Source organism: Vipera berus (genome assembly GCF_964194415.1).
Source record: "Vipera berus genome assembly, chromosome: 5".
Classification (NCBI taxonomy): domain Eukaryota; kingdom Metazoa; phylum Chordata; class Lepidosauria; order Squamata; family Viperidae; genus Vipera; species Vipera berus.
Genome location: NC_138207.1, coordinates 5,597,204 through 5,615,212, shown reverse-complemented (window position 1 = coordinate 5,615,212; position 18,009 = coordinate 5,597,204). Strand labels below are relative to the sequence as shown.

At 46.6% G+C, this 18,009-nt stretch overlaps 1 protein-coding gene across 1 annotated transcript in view; it reads right to left on the bottom strand.

Annotated features, from left to right (window-relative positions):
• EIF2B5 (eukaryotic translation initiation factor 2B subunit epsilon) overlaps positions 1-18,009 on the bottom strand; it is a 46,270-nt gene that overhangs the window by 6,917 nt on the left and 21,344 nt on the right. Inside the window, exons 3-13 of the mRNA XM_081329403.1 lie at positions 16,162-16,347; positions 15,289-15,466; positions 10,426-10,506; positions 9,914-9,991; positions 8,451-8,760; positions 6,934-7,079; positions 5,595-5,733; positions 3,024-3,125; positions 2,193-2,303; positions 1,312-1,402; positions 695-818 (exon numbers count right to left, since the gene is read on the bottom strand). Of these exons, the coding sequence (XP_081185529.1) occupies positions 695-818; positions 1,312-1,402; positions 2,193-2,303; positions 3,024-3,125; positions 5,595-5,733; positions 6,934-7,079; positions 8,451-8,760; positions 9,914-9,991; positions 10,426-10,506; positions 15,289-15,466; positions 16,162-16,347 (1,546 nt within the window). The remainder of the gene's footprint in view (positions 1-694; positions 819-1,311; positions 1,403-2,192; positions 2,304-3,023; positions 3,126-5,594; positions 5,734-6,933; positions 7,080-8,450; positions 8,761-9,913; positions 9,992-10,425; positions 10,507-15,288; positions 15,467-16,161; positions 16,348-18,009) is intronic.

Genomic DNA, 18,009 nt, shown 5'->3' with positions numbered 1-18,009 from the left:
GTTTTGCACCCATTTTACAACTTTTCTCACCACACTTGCTAACTGAACCACTGCAGTGGGTAAGTTAGTAACACGGTGGTAAGTCGAACCGCTTTCCCTCACTGACTCTGCTTGTCAGAAAGCCGCCAAAGGTGATTATTCTTGACCCAGGGGCACAGCAACGGTCGTAAGTATGAAGCAGTTGCCATGCGCCTGAATTTTGCTCCCACGACCATGGGGCTGCTACCAAGGTTGCAAGTGTGAAAAGTGGTCGTTAAGTAGCTTTTTTCAGTGCCGTTGTAATTTTGAACGGTCACTAAATGAACTGCCGTAAGTCGAGGACTGCCTGTGTATTTCAGCCACCCATTTTGGAAGAAGAGGGTAAAGGGATTCTTTAAACAGATGGATGGAAACATAGAAAATGGAGGGCAGAAAAAAGGCCCAGTGGTCCACTGAGTCTGCCCTTTTGAGGTTTTTGCTTTTGTTTTCTTTTTTTAATGTTGTTGTTGTTGTTGTTGTTATTATTATTATTATTTTTATTATTATTATTATTAAAATTATTATGGTCCACTGGGCAGTCAACCAGATGTTCAGACCAGATTTGTCATTTTTGTCTGTTTACTGAACCCAAGGACCTGGGATAGGCAGATGGGAACGTCTGAGGGGGTTAAAGGTTAAAGGTCGCAGAACCAAGGCAAGGAGGAAGGATGCTCACAGGGGCTACCAGGCTGCTGTACTGCTGAGGGTCCTTTTCTGCTTTCATCCGCTGCAGGGGGTATTCCAGTACCACCTTGCTGAGCATCGCCATCACCTCTTTCAGGCCAATGTTATAAGCGTACCTATAAAAGGAAGGAGAAATGTTAACAGACATCCTCGGTAAGGCCACACTTGGAATCCTGCATCCAGTTTTGGTCACCACAATGTAAAAAAAAAGAAAGACTGCAGAGAAGAGCAACGAAGATGATCAGGTGGACTGGAGGCTAAAACATACGAGGAACAGTTGCTGGAACTGGGTATGTCCAGTTAATGAAGAGAAGGACCAGGGGGGACAGGATAGCATTGATCCAATATCTCAAAAGACAGAAACTCCAGTTTTTCTGCCTTTTGGCTGGATGAATTTTTGGGAGGGAGAACCTTCGGGTCAAACCAAGTGATGGACTACTTGCCCCCGCTTAAATTTAAATAATAAACCAAAGGCTCGTAGGCACTGAGAGATCGCACACCTCCATCTATACCCAGGAGGTCTAAGCACCTGCCTTATCTCTGGACGGGGGAGTCTTGGGGCTCCCACTGTCTCCTAAAGTCACAAAAACCTGACCGCAAAAGTCTTACTTGAGAGAGTTGATCTCCAGAACCAGGTTGTCGCAAGAGATTTTCTCTTCTTCCCCTCTCTGCAGAGTCCCCAAGACCTCATTCTGGAAAACTGAAATCGAGAGCAGATTAGAAGCGGAGCACTCCGCTGGAAAAAGAAACCCTGTGTTGTAATTCAGTGTCAGCCTGTGCTCCCAGCAGCTGAGTCTGAGGAATCTGAGGAGGAGGAGGAGGGGTTTGGAGAGCCTTTGGTGCCAGAGGGAGGCTCTGATGCACTGCAGGACTCTCAGCCTGGCCCCTCCCATCGTGTTCCTCATGAGGCTCAGCTGTGTGAGGACGAGGTGTCAGACTCAGAGGAGTCACAGCTGAATCTGTTCAGAGACGCTAGAAGCAGAAGGCAATCCAGCAGAGCAGGGCAGAGCAGAGCAGAGAAAATCAATGAGGCAACTCAGTGAGAGGAGGAGAAGGCAGTGAGAAGCCATGCCGTGGGACTGATAATAAAAGGGGAAGGTGTGGGCGGGGCTGGTTGCTGAAGGCAACTGTTTGGAGACATTCTAAGGGAATCCTGGTCTGTTCTTGCTACTTCTTTTTAACTCTTGTTCGTTGACTCGTTTGATATTTTGATTCATTTATTGAAGGAAATACTCTGTTCCCTTTTTGTTTGAAGTGTAAATAAATTTGGGTTGGGTTTCTCCACTGTAAAAAGGAAAAATGGGTTGTCCCTGACACACAAACAAGGCCGGTCGTAGGCTGGAACAGAACACCCTGGGCAGCAATCCTCAAACCCAGAACGCTTCAGGTCCCCCCATTTTTTACTCTCACTCAGTTCAGTTTCCGCTTTAATATCATGCAGACAACGTGCATTTGGAGCCAACGTCCCGCCACAAAGGAATCCCAATTACCTTTAACGTCATCCATCTGAGGGGAAGCTGCCCGACTGTCTATCTGCTCAGACCCAAAGCTCGTATCGCTTTCGGACTCTTCTTCTTCTTCTTCAGCCTTTATGGCGAGGCCTAGTTAAGATGGGAGGGAAGAAACTTCTGAAGTCCTCTGACTTTGCTCCAGCACCTTTTCACGAGGAAACCATTTCAGGTAATCCTCAACTTACAACCAGTTGCTTAGCGATGTATTTCTATCCGGTATTTTTCCATGTCAAGAATTGTATTTTATCAACACTTTCTGCTATGGTTATTCTTACAAAACTGGGTCTTGAATGGCTCCTTTCTCCCAGAGTATCTGCTTAGATGAGGGGGTCTCCAAAATTGGCAACTTTAAGACTTGTGGACTTCAACTCCCAGAATTCCTCAGCTAGCCATGCCGGGGGGTCTCCAAAATTGGCAACTTTACTTGTGGACTTCAACTCCCAGAATTCCTGAGCTAACCATGCGGGGAGGTCTCGAAACTTGGCAACTTTAAGACTTGTGGACTTCAACTCCCAGAATTCCTCAGCTAACTATGCGGGGAGGTCTCGAAACTTGGCAACTTTAAGACTTGTGGACTTCAACTCCCAGAATTCCTCAGCTAACTATGCGGGGAGGGAGGTCTCCAAAATTGGCAAGCTGGTTAGCTTTTAAATCATTACGTTGACACTATCCCCAGCCCTGTAAAGACAGCTGCCGCACCAGTTTTCTTGACAATTCTCATCACTTACAAGAACCGCAGAGGAGCATGGGACAACATGCCATTCTATACTGCCTGCTGAATCCCATTTTTCTATCCTCCAGTTCGCTTACCCCAGAGACTTTGTCTTTGTTCCTCTTGGTCTGCATCGTTTTCATGGGCTGCTTCCCAAAGGTAACCTCTGCCTTCCAAGCCAACCTCTTCTGGGTTGTAGCCTAAAGTAGAAAATGAATGTTGGCCTGATTATCAATCCAAAGGATGCAACTAAACAAAAGGAACTAGTGAGCCGATAGTGCAGTAAGATTGTTCCCCCCAAAAAAGTCTACCTCAAAGGAGAATATTTATAGCTCAAGGCTGAAATGAGGGCTCCTTGGTACTCTCTGAGCTTGGTTGTTTTCTTGAAGATGTTACCTAGTTTGGACCATGAAACACCTGCAAGAAAATAACCAAAATCTGAGAGCACCCAGGACACCTCAAGTCTACCTCATTGGCTAGTTTTTCTAATCCTAGCACCAAGTTGGGAAGAGCTACAATGGAAGATGGTGGATGAGGAACAGCAGTCTCGTGTCCTCACCCCTTCTAGCCTACGTAAGGATGCTTTTTGCTTCAAATGCTGTTTGGTTTAGGACAGACATGTCAAAATCACGACGTCACGGAACTTGTTCCCCATTGCCGGCAATGGGGTGGGCGCGGTCTTCTCGTGACGCGTCTGGCCTGCGGGCCGGCAGTTTGACACCCCTGGTTTAGGAGGAAGTGACAGAAATCATATATAATGAACTAAGCATTATATTTCTGTCTTCACCCCATGAACAAACACGTCTTGCGAGGTTACCGTATTTTCTGTTGTATAAGACGACTTTTTAACCCATGAAAATCTTCTCAAAAGTCAGGGGTCGTGTTATACGCGGGGTGCTGAAACTTTAGGGACAGGGCTGGCTGGAAAACCTGGAGCGGATCTCCCATTTGGTCTGCGCAGGGAAAGCGGGACCAACTGGAGAAGAAGCTGCAGTCTGTGATTTTTTTACAGGCTGGGGTCTGGGTGTCTTTCCTTCTAAAGTTGAAGAGCAGCTGCACTCTATCCCAACTTGAAAGGCAGGTGGGGAATGCAGCAGTCAGAGCAGCTGCTTAGCTCTAAGGACACATTTGACCAGGGGTCTTCAAACTTGGCCCTTTTATGACTTGTGGACTTCAACTCCCAGAATTCCTCAGCCAGCATGTTTGGCTGAGGAATTCTGGGAGTTGAAGTCCACAAGTCATAAAAGGGCCAAGTTTGAAGACCCCTGCATTTGACTCAGGACCTGGGCGGGCTGGCTGGCTGGAAAACCTGGAGCGGATCTCCCATTTGGTCTGCGCAGGGAAAGCTTTAGAGTGAATTAGGAAAAGTTTAATCCACTTGCACTGTTTTATGTTTACATGTTTGATGACAAACAGCCTTATGTTTATAAGTGACAGTTTTCTTACCAAGTACCTGCATGTCATAAGCATTTGAATTAAAATTACCATATTAAAATCAAATCTGATGTTTTTTAATTCTTATTTGGTGTGCGTTGGAAGAGGGGTAGTCTTATACGGCGAGTATAGGCCAAACCCTATAATTTAACAGGAAATGTAGGGGGTCGTCTTATACGCCGGAAAGTACGGTAACTGCTTCAGTAGCAGCATCTGGAAATATTAAGCAGAGAACCCACACGGTATCCTGGTAAAGTGTAGGACTAGGATCAAGGAGACCAAGGTGGTCTGGTCTGCTCTTGACCGTCAAAACTTTTTCCCTCTGCCTAATGTACCTTGCAAAATCGATGATGCGGGGGGAAAAAAATAGGAGCTAGCGCTGATGATGTTGCCTAGTTTGGTAAAGAAACATCTGCAAGAAAACCACCAAGCTCAGAGTGCACCAAGTACCCCACAGTTCAACCCTGATCTACAAATATTCTCCTGTCTGTCGAAAAGTAGGAGGAGTGAAAACCAGCTAAAGCTCTTGAACGAAAGGCAGGAGACAAATCTAATAAATAAAGAGGAAGGTATTTGCATTGCAAAAGAGCAACGAAAGCCAAGTGAAATAAAATGGCTAGAAAAAGGGGGTTTCAACTGTGCCCAAATAGGAGTTAAGAGCCTGGAGCCCACTTTGTCCCCACCACTTCGTCATCATCTCCTTCCCACCTACTCGTTCAAAGCAGATTCTTTCTCCAGGCTGCTTAATCCTTAGCAGTTATTTAATCCTTATCCTTAATCCTTAGCAGGGTCCCAAGGGAAGACTCTATGGGAAAAAGGCAGAAGAGAATAACAAAATAACAAGAGTTGGAAAGAACCTTGGAGGTCTTCTAGTCCAACCCTTCTAGTCTAGCTCAAGCAGGAGACCCACGTCAGACAAGGGGATGTCCAATCTCTTCTTAAAAAACCTCCAGGGTCAGAGCACCCACCACTTTTGGAGGCAGGTCGTTCCACTGATTAATTGTTCTCGCTGTTAGGAAATTCCTCCTTAGTTCTAGGTTGCTTCTCTCCTTGATTAGTGTCCATCTGTTGCTTCTTGTCTTTGCCCTCAGGTGCTTTGGAGAATAGGTTGACACCCCCCCTCTTTGTGGCAGCCCCTCAAATATTGGAAGACTGCTATCATGTCCCCCCTAGAAAGCCCTGCAGGAGAACAGTCTCACTCTGCAATAAATCCCTGGGACCAGCTTCTCCCATACCTTTTTGCTTCACTTTGCTCTCCTCCTTGTTCACATCTGCATCATCGCTGAATTCATCTTCGTCATACTCTTCTTCATCCGCAGGATGCAGGGATATGACTGTGCCTTCTGGAAAGACCTTCTTAGGCCCCACCACCACCTACAAACAAGCAACATTTCTACCTTTACTTCCTCCAGGAAGTAAAAAAAGGCTTGCAGATTCCCAGCCCCCCAATTCACTCAACTGGGGGTGGGGTGGGGGGGTGGAGTGAGGAACCCAGGTCCCCAACAAAGCAGCAAGAGAATCGGCTGCGAGGCCAAGTTTCTATCCCCATCTCAATTCTGAGCATCTCTTCCCTTGCTGAGCAAGCAGGACAGGGTGCCGTGTTTCGTGATAAAACTAGTTACAGAAGGATGGGAGCAGGTTGTAATCCTGAGAATAAAGGACCTTCTGAGACTGCCTGTAGGAGAGGACCAGGCGGAGCCAGAGGGAGGGGGGGTCAAACACGTCATCAGTCTCAAGTCCCTGCGTGCCCACAGAAGATCCAAATCTTTACTTCCTTTGACTCTTAGCTACTGCCAATTTGTTTTGACTGTTAGTAAGTCAGATTCTTCTAGAGAGCTTTAGCCGACAAGAAACCTAGGTATTCATTTGAACTGTCTAGAGCAGACACGCGACGTCATGCAATGTTATTGGGACAGTTTCACCATCGCCGGCAATGGGGTGGGCGCAGCTTCCGGATGACACAACCAGCCCGTGGGCCGGGAGTTTGACACCCCTGGTCTAGAGTTCTGATTTCCTGTGCTTGACCACCCCCCCGATTTAAGAGGGCATTCAGGGTTTTGTCGGTGAGTTTTTGCAAACGGTCAGCCCCCAGATGAACAAGGACACTGCTTTTTGAACTACCAATGGATTCGAAGACAACCAAGGAAGGGACAGGGCAAATGGTAGGTGACATTTAATCTGTCCCAAGATGCTTTGATTTCTCACCTTTGACCCCCCCCAGCCCCCACCCCCATTTACAGAATTCTAAGATGTGTGGATTCTACTTCCAGAATTCCTTAGCCAGCAGTCTAGGTCAGGGATAGGCAACCTTGGCTCTTTTATGACTCGTGGACTTCGACTCCCAGAATTCCTGAGCCAGCCATGCTGAGGGAAAAGGGAGAGGTTTCCAAGCTGAGCCATGCTGGCTCAGGAATTCTGGGAGCTGAAGTCCACAAGTCATAAAAGAGCCAAGGTTGCCTACCCCCGGTCTAGGCATTACAAGTCCACACATCTTAAGAGTTACCCAGATGAAGAAGCATTGCTCTTTCAGAACTAAAATAAAAGAATAACAAAAATGGGCTTCTTCCCGCTCACCTGGGAAGTGAGGACGCAATGAGGATTCAACGTGACACCTTCCTTCACCTCGGCCTCGTCGCAAACGATGGACTGATAGATTTTTACACCGTCTCCTATATGGACGTCATTCCACAGGAAAGCCCAGTCCAGAAGGACGCCGTTACCTGATCGGTATCCGAAAACACAAACCATCACTTTATGTCATCCTCGTCCAGGTGTTGGCTCACAATACATAAGCTAGTTGTGTTTATTTGCTGCCCCGCAGCGTAACGTGGTTTGTTTTTCCTTTGCACTTTACACAAAGTCCGACAGCTCAGAAGCCGTGATGGGCAGCTGGTTCTCAACTTACAATCGTTGGTTTAGTGACGGTTCCAAGTTACAACTGCCCTGGCTTATGACCGATTTTCATACTTATGACCATTGTTGCATCCCGATGGGTCACGTGATCAAAATTTGGGTGCCGGCTAGTTGGCATGCATTTATGATAGTTGCGCTATCCTGGGGAGGGGGGGTCACATGATCACCATGTGTAAACATCCCAGCCAGCTTCCAACAAGCCAAGTCAATGAGAGAAGCCAGGTTCGCATAACAACTCGCTGGCTTAGCAATACTCAATCAAGAGAGCCTCACTTTACATGTGATGGGGAAGACCTGGATTCAAATCAATCGTTTACCCAATGTAGTTTCTGTCTAGACCAGGGGTCGGCAACCTTGGCTCTTTTATGACTTGTGGACTTCAACTCCAAGAATTCCTGAGCCAGCCATGCTGAGGGGAAAGGGAGAGGTTTCCAAGCTGAGCCATGCTGGCTCAGGAATGCTGGGAGTTGAAGTCCACCAGTCATAAAAGAGCCAAGGTTGCCGACCCCTGGCCTAGACTACTGCAAGCCATCCTAACATGCTCTTCCTGTCTGGTTTTGCCTCCGAAGTCAATTAGCTGCAAATTTCGCTCCAGTAAATTAGCAGCTGCACGAAATCTCTCTGACAGGAGTAGCGGTTTGATCCAGTCTTCGTATTTTGCATCACCACTGCCTCAAGGTTCAACAATTACAGGTAGTCCTCGGCTTATGACGCTTTGTTCCAAGTTACAACGGCACTGAACGAATTGAGTCATGACCCCTTTTCACGGGCTTGCAGCATCTCTGTGGTCACATGATCAAAATTTGCACGCTTGGCAACTGGTCCACATTTATGACGGTTGCCGTGTCCCCCCCCGGGTTCACGTGACCCCCTTTGGCGACCTTCCAACAAGCAAAATCAATGGGGGAAAGCCGGATTCACTTAACGACCGGGTTACTGGCTAAACACTGCAGAAAACCACTTAATAACTGAGGCAAGAAAGGTCGTAAAATAGGACAAAACTCACTTAACAAATGTCTTGCTTGATCACAGAAACTGGGCGCCCAGTTGTGGTCGTTACGTTGAGGACCACCTGTATTAAGACTTCTTTCTGTCATGTTTCCTGTACCTGCACCCCACGCGTGGCAGGGTTCTCTCCAGGCCAAACTGCCCCCTATTTTAAGGGCATCAGAACTTACCTATTTTGCAATTGGGCCCAATGACGCTGTTGGTTATGCAACACTTTGCGCCCACCGATGTTCCTTGCCCCACAAGTACGTTCTCTTCCAGCACACTCTCCTGGCCCAGACTAACTTCGGCACCCCGGTAAATGTTGTGGCGGGAATGGGTGCAGCTCTGCTTCCCGTTGATGAAGTTCATCTCGGGGGTTATTGGATAGACGCAACGTTGCAGAATGTCCGAGGACACCGACTCGTACATAGACAAATTAGAAACGGAGGCGCCGTATTCTTCTGAGGTCACGTACATATGGATCTGGTTCCCGAGGACCTGAGGAACAGAGAAGGGCTGTTAGGAAAGACCTCAAGCTTTCTGGTATGCTTTGATTCTGTAAGGGTCTCCTGCTTGAGCAGGGGGTTGGACTAGAAGACCTCCAAGGTCCCTTCCACTGATTAATTGTTCTGTCAGGAAATTTCTCCTTAGTTCCAGATTGCTTCTCTCCTTGATTAGTTTCTCCATCTGTTGCTTCTTGTCCTGCCTTCAGACGCTTTGGAGAATAGCTTGACTCCCTCTTCTTTGGGGCAGCCAGAGATATTTGTTGTCTTAATGTTTCACCTTGATGCTTTTGTCGATTTTAAGCGGCCTAGAATCACCTCTATGTGAGATGGGCGGCATGTAAGTTTAATAAATACACAAATTTATAATTTTTTGTGTGACTGTAGCGGCCTGCAGGTTTAATGAATTATTACTGTTGTTATTAAGGTGTCCTAGCTTCTGCAAATCATCAAGAATCTGGTCTGGAATTTGGATTAAGGAGCTGCCCCCCAAATCCTGTCCGGAACAATCAGAAGTCTGAGCACGGCTTGTAGAACCGCAGCCCAAACTCTCTAGAGGACCCCATGCTGGAGAAACTTGAATTTCAGTATTCTTGAGAGTCTTAGTCCCTCACAGGTTTATTTGCATATAAATGTTGATGTTCTGCTTCATTTTTATGTAAGAAGCTATCTTTACAGATTAATCAGTCAATATTTATACTGCACAGAAAGGTGAGCATACGAATGCATAGGGTCTCCTGAGACTAGATCGATTATTTACAGAAACAATTCTAACTGTACAGATAGTCCTCCACTTACAACTATTAGCTTAATGACCATTCAAAGATATTTGGCTATTCTCCAAAGCACTTGAAGGCAGGACAAGAATGGAAACTAATCAGGCAGAGAAGCAATCTAGAACTAAGGAGAAATTTCTCATCAGTGGGAACAATTAACCAGTGGAACAACCTGCCTCCAGAAGCGGTGAATGCTTCAACACTGGAAGTTTTAAAGAAGAGACCAGACAGCCATTTGTCTGAAATGGTATAGGGTTGCCTGAGGTCCTTCCAACATTATTATTATTATTATTATTATTATTATTATTATTATTATTATTATTATTATTATTATTATTATTATTATTATTATTATTCCCACTACATATTTACCTCTTCATTCACCAACAAGCCACGCACAAAGTCATCCCGAGTTTGATAATCGAAATTATCTGTAAATAGCTCGGTCACCTGCAAGGGAAGAACAAAACAGGTTGTTTTTTAATACAACTTTTAATGTTATAATTGTGTCTGAAACCAGAGCGTCTCAACCTTTGGCACGAAGAACTATGAACCGTGTCTCATCCAACGTATAGACTGAAGTGCAAAAAAGGAACATGGATGGCACCAGAGGGAGTCCTGAATTCAGAATATTTCATTTAGTGCCTATTCAAAGTAACAGCGGCACCGGAAAAAGTGACTTATGACTCTTTTTTCATACTTACAACCGTCTCAGCATTCCCCATGGTCCTGCGATCAAAAACGGCAGCTGGCATGTGTTTATGAGGGTTGAAGTGTCCTGGAGTCACCCACCCCAACCATGGTTAAGCAAATTATAACCTGGCACGATGAGAGAATATAAGCAAGGTCTGCTCCTAATTCCCGGTGCTTTTCATATCACATACCTGGGGAGAACAGATGCTAATATGGCAGTCTAGCAAATCGTTCCGTACTTGCACTTCTTCGGTATGGCTCTGAAACAAGCTCTAGAACAAACAACGAAACAAACGAAAAATACAGTGAAGACCTACATATATTCATTCACTGCCAAAGCTACTCTCTGCGAGCTGGGAATTTCATTAGAAAAAATGGGTCTCTTGAAGAAACTAGAGCAGACCACGGGGGCGGGGGGTGAAAATCACATCATTATATATATATCAGCTTAGCAATAGCAATAGCACCTATATATCGCTTCATAGTGCTTTACAGCCCTCTTAAGCGGTTTTCAGAGTCAGCATATTGCTCCCTAACAATCTGGGTCCTCATTTTACCGACCTGGGAAGGATGGAAGGCTCAGTCAACCTTGAGCAGGTCTGGATCGAACTGCTGGCAGTCAGCCTGCAATGCTGCATTCTAACTGCTGAGCCATCATGAGGGAGGGAGGGAGAAAGGAAAGAATAGCAATAGCACTTAGACTTATATACCACTTCACAGGGCTTTGCAGCCCCCTCTAAGCGGTTTACAGAGTCAGCACATTGCCCCCAACAATCTGGGTCCTAATGTTACTGACCTCGGAAGGATGGAAGGCTAAGTCAACCTTGAGCCGGTTCAGGATCGAACTCCAGGCTGTGGGTGGAGTTCAGCCAACAATTCTGCATTCTAACCATGGCCCCGCCGTGGCTCAAATCCCAGCTCAATTTCCAACAAATGAAATGAGATTTCAAAACGATCCACTTACTGTCTGAATTCCCAAAGCAACTCTGTATGTTGGAAAATCGTACCGGGAAATAATACTGAAGCAACTTGCTCATTTTCTGGGGAAAGATTTAAGCTGCCTTCTGCTGAAGGTCGCCGTTAATCCACCACCTCAGCACGCTCTGCTTTGCTCTGGTAATAAGTCCCAGGAATTCAGAGAAGGCAAGCCAATTGCAATTTAATGTTCTTTTAGTGAAGATACGCTAGTGCAGTGATGGCAATTAGAGACCGAGTGCCGACACTGCAACCCAAAACCCACTTATGTATTGTTGGGTGCCGGGTGGGCGTGGCCCACTGGGTGGGTGTGGCCAATTGGATGGGCACGGCCCACTGGGTAGGCGTGGCTACAGTGATAACGGCAGACTGGGTGGGACTCAAAAGTTCAACCAATCAATTCCAACTTTGCGAGATCCTTTTTTTTTCCCTGCGTGAAGTTGAAATTGATTGATCAACCCTTTTTTGTTTTCTTGCACACGGCGGCAGAGGCCTAAAGCAAAAAGGTTTTATAAAACCCAGCTGAAAGCTAGGACTAGGGCAATGGCCCGTGTGCCCACAGAGGGGGCTCTGCGTGCCACCTGTGGCACGCGTGCCATAGGTTCGCCACCACAGCGCTAGTGTCTTTAAAGTGGGTGTCCAATCCCTGAAGCCCAGCTCCCACTAACAATGTCCCACTAACAATAACTAGCACTCAAGAAGATACAGAAGGATCTTGACAGACTTGAACACTGGGCACTAACAAAATGAAATTCATTGGTGAATAAAGTAAAGTTCTACATTTAGGCAAGAAAAACCAAATGCACAGGAACAGTATAGGTGGTACCTTTCTCAATAGTAGTAACTGTGAGAGGGATCTCAGAGTCCTAGTGGACAATCACTTAAATATGAGCCAGCCGTGTGCTGCAGCTGCCAAAAAAGCCAACACAGTGCTAGGCTGCATTAACAGAGGGATAGAATCAAGGTCGCGTGGAGTGTTAATTACAAACCTTTGGAGAGGTGCGCGCGCAGCTCTGCCGAACACCCGTGTTGAGACCTGCTGGTGTTCGGGCGGAGGTCGGGCGGCAGTTTGGAGGTCCCGGGGGTGGCTCCGGCGATGCCCGGGCTGAAGGCGGTGCCGCAACCCAGTGCCTGTCACCACAGAGACCCGTCGCCGCTGGCGTGCAGGTGCGTCCACCGGCACCAGCAGGTCTCCAAACCGCTGTTCGGGCGGAGCTGCGCGCGCACCTCCGCCTAAACACCTGTGTCGAGACCTGCTGGTGTTCGGGCGGAGGTCAGGCGGCAGTTTGGAGGTCCCGGGGGTGGCTCCGGCGACGCCCGGGCTGAAGGCGGCGCCGCAACCCAGCGCCCGTCACCACGGAGACCCGTCGCCGCTGGCGTGCAGGTGCGTCCACATAAACGAAAGTGGAACCGCACGCGTGTATCCACGTGTACGCATGCGCAAAAAAACATTTTGCGCATGCGCAAAACATTTTGTTTTATGCGCATGCGCGGATGCACGCGCGCGGCTCCCACTTTTTTTTATGTGTGATGGAACCGGTTCCCAGTGGCTCTTTTGCTTTTTCAGGTTGCCGACCCCTGGTCTAGTCTAATGAAGAGAAGGATGAGGGGTGACATGATAGTAGCCTTCCAATATGAGGGGCTGCCACAAATAAGAAGGAGTCAAGCTATTCTCCAAAGCAACTGAAAGCAGGACAAGAAGCAACGGATGGAAACTAGTCAAGGAGAGAAGCAACCTAGAACTAAGGAGAAACTTCCTGACAGTTAGAACAATTAACCAGTGGAACAACCTGCCTCCAGAAGCGTTGAATGCTCCAACACTGGAGGTTTTTAAGAAGAGACTGGACAGCCCTTTGTCCGAAATTGTATAGGGCTTCCTGCCTGAGCAGGGGGTTGGACTAGATGACCTCCAAGATCCCTTCCAACTATTATTATTATTATTATTATTATTATTATTATTATTAAATTATAAATTATTTAATACCGTCCATCTTGAATATGTGACAAAAGGTGGAAGCCTGAGAGTTCACAAGGTTAATGCTGTATGGAATGAAACTATGGCTGACTCTGGATGTCCTGCTTCAGATACCACGGAGCCCCCCTCCTCCCAGAACGGAACAAGGAAAACAGGTCGTGAAGAGGATGTGTGTCGTGTCCCAGACAATCTTGCGGACCTGCTCAAGCATTGCTTCTGTGCTATGTCTTGGATGGGAGGGAGGGAACTGCCAACAATCTTTTTGGCCATCTTTTCAGATGGCGTTTCCTTGTTTGTGTGGACCGGTTGCTGGCATGCCGTGGCCTGGTTCCGGTCCATGGACCAGGGGTTGGGGACCCCTGATCTAGAGGGCCACAGAGTTCCCAACCTTTCATTATACAGATATATATATATACAGCTGCATTAACAGAGGGATAGAATCAAGGTCACGTGGAGTGTTAATTACACTTTACAAGGTCTTGGTAAGGCCACACTTGGAATAAGGTATCCAGTTTTGGTCACCACGATGTAAAAAAGATGTTGAGACTCTAGAAAGAGTGCAGAGAAGAGCAACAAAGATGGTCAGGGGACTGGAGGCTAAAACATATGAAGAACAGCTGCTGGAATTGGGTATGTCTGATTTAATGAAGCGAAGGACAAGGGGGGACATGATAGCAGTCTTCCAGTATCTCAGGGGCTGCCCCAAAGAAGAGGGAGTCAAGCTCTTCTCCAAAGCGCCTGAAGGCAGGACAAGAAGCAACGGATGGAAACTAATCAAAGAGAAAAGCAACCTAGAATTAAGGAGAAATTTCCTCACAGTTAGAAGAATTAACCAGTGGAACTACTTGCCTCCAGTTGTAAATGCTCCAACACTGGAAGTTTTTAAGAAGAGACTGGATAACTGTTTGTCTGAAATGGTATAGGATTTCCTGCCTGAGTAGGGGGTTGGACTAGAAGACCTCCACGGTCCCTTCCAACTTTATGATGATGATGATGATGAGTATCTGGTTTATCTCATTTATATGGGCTCGTCTAACAAAATGGAGAATCAGTTTCACTTATAAAATCGTTTTTTGTACTCGCATTCAAGCTGTCCCAAGAAGACAGTGAACCAACAACCAAGCTTGCTACCTCTTAAAAATATTTATATTAATCCATCTATTAGTCCTATAGTGAGCAATGACAATCCAAGCCGTAGATGTAGAATGAACTGCCCAAGGCCACCGGCCAATCCGAATTGATAAGCAATTCCTAATCTAATGCAGTGGAACCTCAGTACTTGTTGTTACCGGTAATTGGTTTCAGGAGATGACGAGTACAGAGAAATGACAAGCACTAAACAAATTTTTCCCATAAGGAATAATATAAAAAACCTGAATGTGTTCCCAAACCACATTTGAAGCTAGGATTTGTATATCATTGCTTTTACAGGAGAAATAAACCTGAAAATTAATAAACACTTAAAATAAAAGCATTTTATCTGTATTGATGAGGGGAATTAAAGGTGAAAAAAATACACAAAATGACCACAGAAGCTAAGATAAGATGGCGTGATTCCAGGTATTTTGGCTGGAAAGTGTAGTGCATCACAAGGCAACCAACACCAACAATTTCTATCTTGCACGCCTGGTACCAAACGAGTATCGGGACAAAGTTTTCCCGCCAAAATGCAGCACGTACCAAATTCGACAAGTATAAGGCAGCTGAGTACCAAGGTGTGACTATATTGGACCTCGAAAGGAACCATGTTTTCTTAGCTATTAACTCAGCGTATCTCAAGCCAATTTAAGATGTGTGGACTTCAACTCCCAGCTTTGCTAGCTGGGGAATTCTGGGAATTGAAGTCCACATATCTTAATATGGACTTTCCCCCCCCCCTCATCCTTGTCAGCTTTAAGACTTGTATACTCTTAAACCCGGGGTCCTCAAACTTGGCCCTTTTATACTTGTGGACTTCAACTCCCAGAATTCCTCAGCCAGACATGCTGGCTGAGGAATTCTGGGAGCTGAAGTCCACAAGTCGTAAAAGGGCCAAGTTTGAAGACCCTTGTCTTAACTCATAGCAAAACTGGCTGCTTGTTCTCTAGCTCCCTGGTTCACACACCATGGGAAAACCGAAGTGCTTCAGCCCTTGCGTCCTCTGATAGTGGAGCACGCGTTTCGTAGCGCTGTCCATGACCAGGATAATATCGTCCTCCGGACATCGAGCCCGATGTCCTGGCGAACACTCTTGAAATATCATCGTCATTACAGACACGTTCTTCTCCAGCTTACGCCGTGTCCTGTACCAGGAGAGAGGGAGAAGATATTTTTTTAAAAAAATAATAATCATAAAATATACTCAGATAAGATAGTAGCGCATCATTCCTGCCAGAAGGGCCTTATGGAGATAGTCCTCGACTTACAAGAGTGACAGTTTGTCGTCACGACGGCATTGAAAAAGTGACTTATGACCTTTTTTTTTCACATTTACAGCCACTGCAGCATCTCCATGGTCATATGATTGAAATTCAGAGGCTTGGCCAGGGGTAGGCAACCTTGGCTCTTTTATGACTCGTGGACTTCAACTCCCAGAATTCCTCAGCCAGCATAGCTGGCTCAGGAATTCTGGGAGTTGAAGTCCACGAGTCATAAAAGAGCCAAGGTTGCCTACCCCTGGGCTTGGCCACTGACTCATATTTAGACAGTTGCAGCTTGGCAACCGATTCATCTTCATGATGCCATAAAGATGAGTCGATGGCCAAGCCTCTGAATTTCATACGGTCCCCTTTTGGCCCCTTTCTATGCAAGCAAAGTCAATGGGGAAGCCGGATTCGCAGACACGACCATGCTGCTAGCTTGACAACTGCAGTGATTCCCTTAACAAAGGTCGTAGAATGGGGCAAAAATCCACTCAGCAACACTTAGCGACAGAAATGTTGGGCTCGGTTGCGGCCGTAAGTCAAGGGCTGCTTGTGCCTTTCTCCTAAATACCCACCTGTGTTCCTGCAAAGCTGGAGAAATATTAATATTGGACACCACATCCCCAGAGACCAGGATAAAGTCTGAACGAACGAGACACTTGGTGTCAACTTCCCGCAAGACGTCGCCGAGGGAACGATACAGGTCTGAGATGACAAACCGCACAATGTTAGGCGATGTCGGATGGCACCACTTAGAGTTTCTGAGGAGAGAAAAAAAAAATCAGAGAAACAACTGTACGAGAAGCTCTGTAACAAAAGAATGCCCAGTCGCCTAGCAAGGTGTCAAAAACTTGATGACCAAAAAAAGAAAAGAAAAGGGAAAAAGGATGAAGTACAGGTAATCCATGACTTACAACAGTTGGCTTAGTGACCGTTTGAAGTTACAACGGCACTGAAAAAAGTGCCCCCAAGCCACAGTCGAGGAAGACACCTGCCTGCCCGCCCGGCGGAGCTCTTCCTCCTGACCGAGGTTTTCATTGTTGTGAGCATTTCTGTTGAGGATTGGCAGCGGAGATAGGGTGGGGGGTGTTTGGTTTTTATTCCCCCCGTCTCCTGGGTGCTTACAGCAGGTTTTGGTCACTTCACATGACCCTGGGACAATGTGACCGTCATAAATATGAATCACTTGCCAAGCATCTGAATGTAAATCACAAGACCCTGGAGATGCTCCAACATTCCAGCTGATCGGCGCTTCTTCTGGGCTCAGAAGCGCCAGGATCAGCGCCAAGCTCCAGCTGGATCCTGGCGCTGATCCTGGCGCTTCCGCTGAGCCCCAACAGCCCTGCAGCTCCAGCTGTCTCTCGCTCAGGCTTGTGCGGTGCTGCCACCGGTTCAGCTCATTCCCCTCCCCCGCTACCACTTTTCTAGAATTCTCGCGTACCACCTGCCAGGTACCAATGTACCACAGGTGGTACCCGTACCGCTGGTTGAAAAACCCTGCCATAGAACAAGTCTACAAATGGCGACAAAGGAGCAGACTGTGTCTAAAGATGAAACTTCCCTTAATGGCGAGAAGAAACTTTGATATTGGGAAAGAAGGATGGTGGATCTATTCTAAAGTTAAGGTCTCCTCCGCTGGAAGGATCTACGGAGGAACGAATGGGCATTGAGAGGGATGCCGGAGTTGCAAAGTTTGCACGGAGCGAAGGCAAACCCTATGTGACCCACAAGGTCCCCGTCAACTCTTTTAACAGTGCTGGTTCTACAAAAGCTGACCAAGCCATGAGCTACTAGAGGTAGCCTTCCACAACTGAGCCCAAAATTTCCTCTGCTAAGCGAGATTGTCAACCCTGCTAACGTCGAATGTTTTTTGCTTTAACAACAGGTGGCGATGCAACCATTGTGCTGGGTGGGGAGGAATGTGCATGAGAGTTTAACTAGACATTACAATATTGAACCTGGTGTGAGAACCAAGGTTATTGAAAAAGAGATGATAAGAAATGGCGAGCTGGAGAACTGGAGGGGAAGCCTGCATTTCAAACCAATTGGAGAATGTGATTTAAGACTGTAAATTGAAGGAGGGAATTGTGTTTTGATACTATGTGCTCAGGGGAGGGGAACTCAGTTTTTGGCTTCGACCGTGTACGTGCCGATGCCATGCTACTCAAATAAAGATTCTTTAAGGTAAACAATGCCCCGAAGTTCTTTGAAGAGTTTCATCTGTCAGAACCATGACAAAGACGGTTGTTAAGTGAGTTTTGCTCCGTTTTTACAATCTTTCTTGCCACAATTGTTAAGTGAAACCCTGCCATTCTAATGTTAGTAACATGGTTGTTAAGTGAAATCTGGCTTCCCCATTGACTTTGCTTCTTGGAAGATCGCAAAAGATGGTCACGTGACCCTGGGACAGCGCAACCGTCATA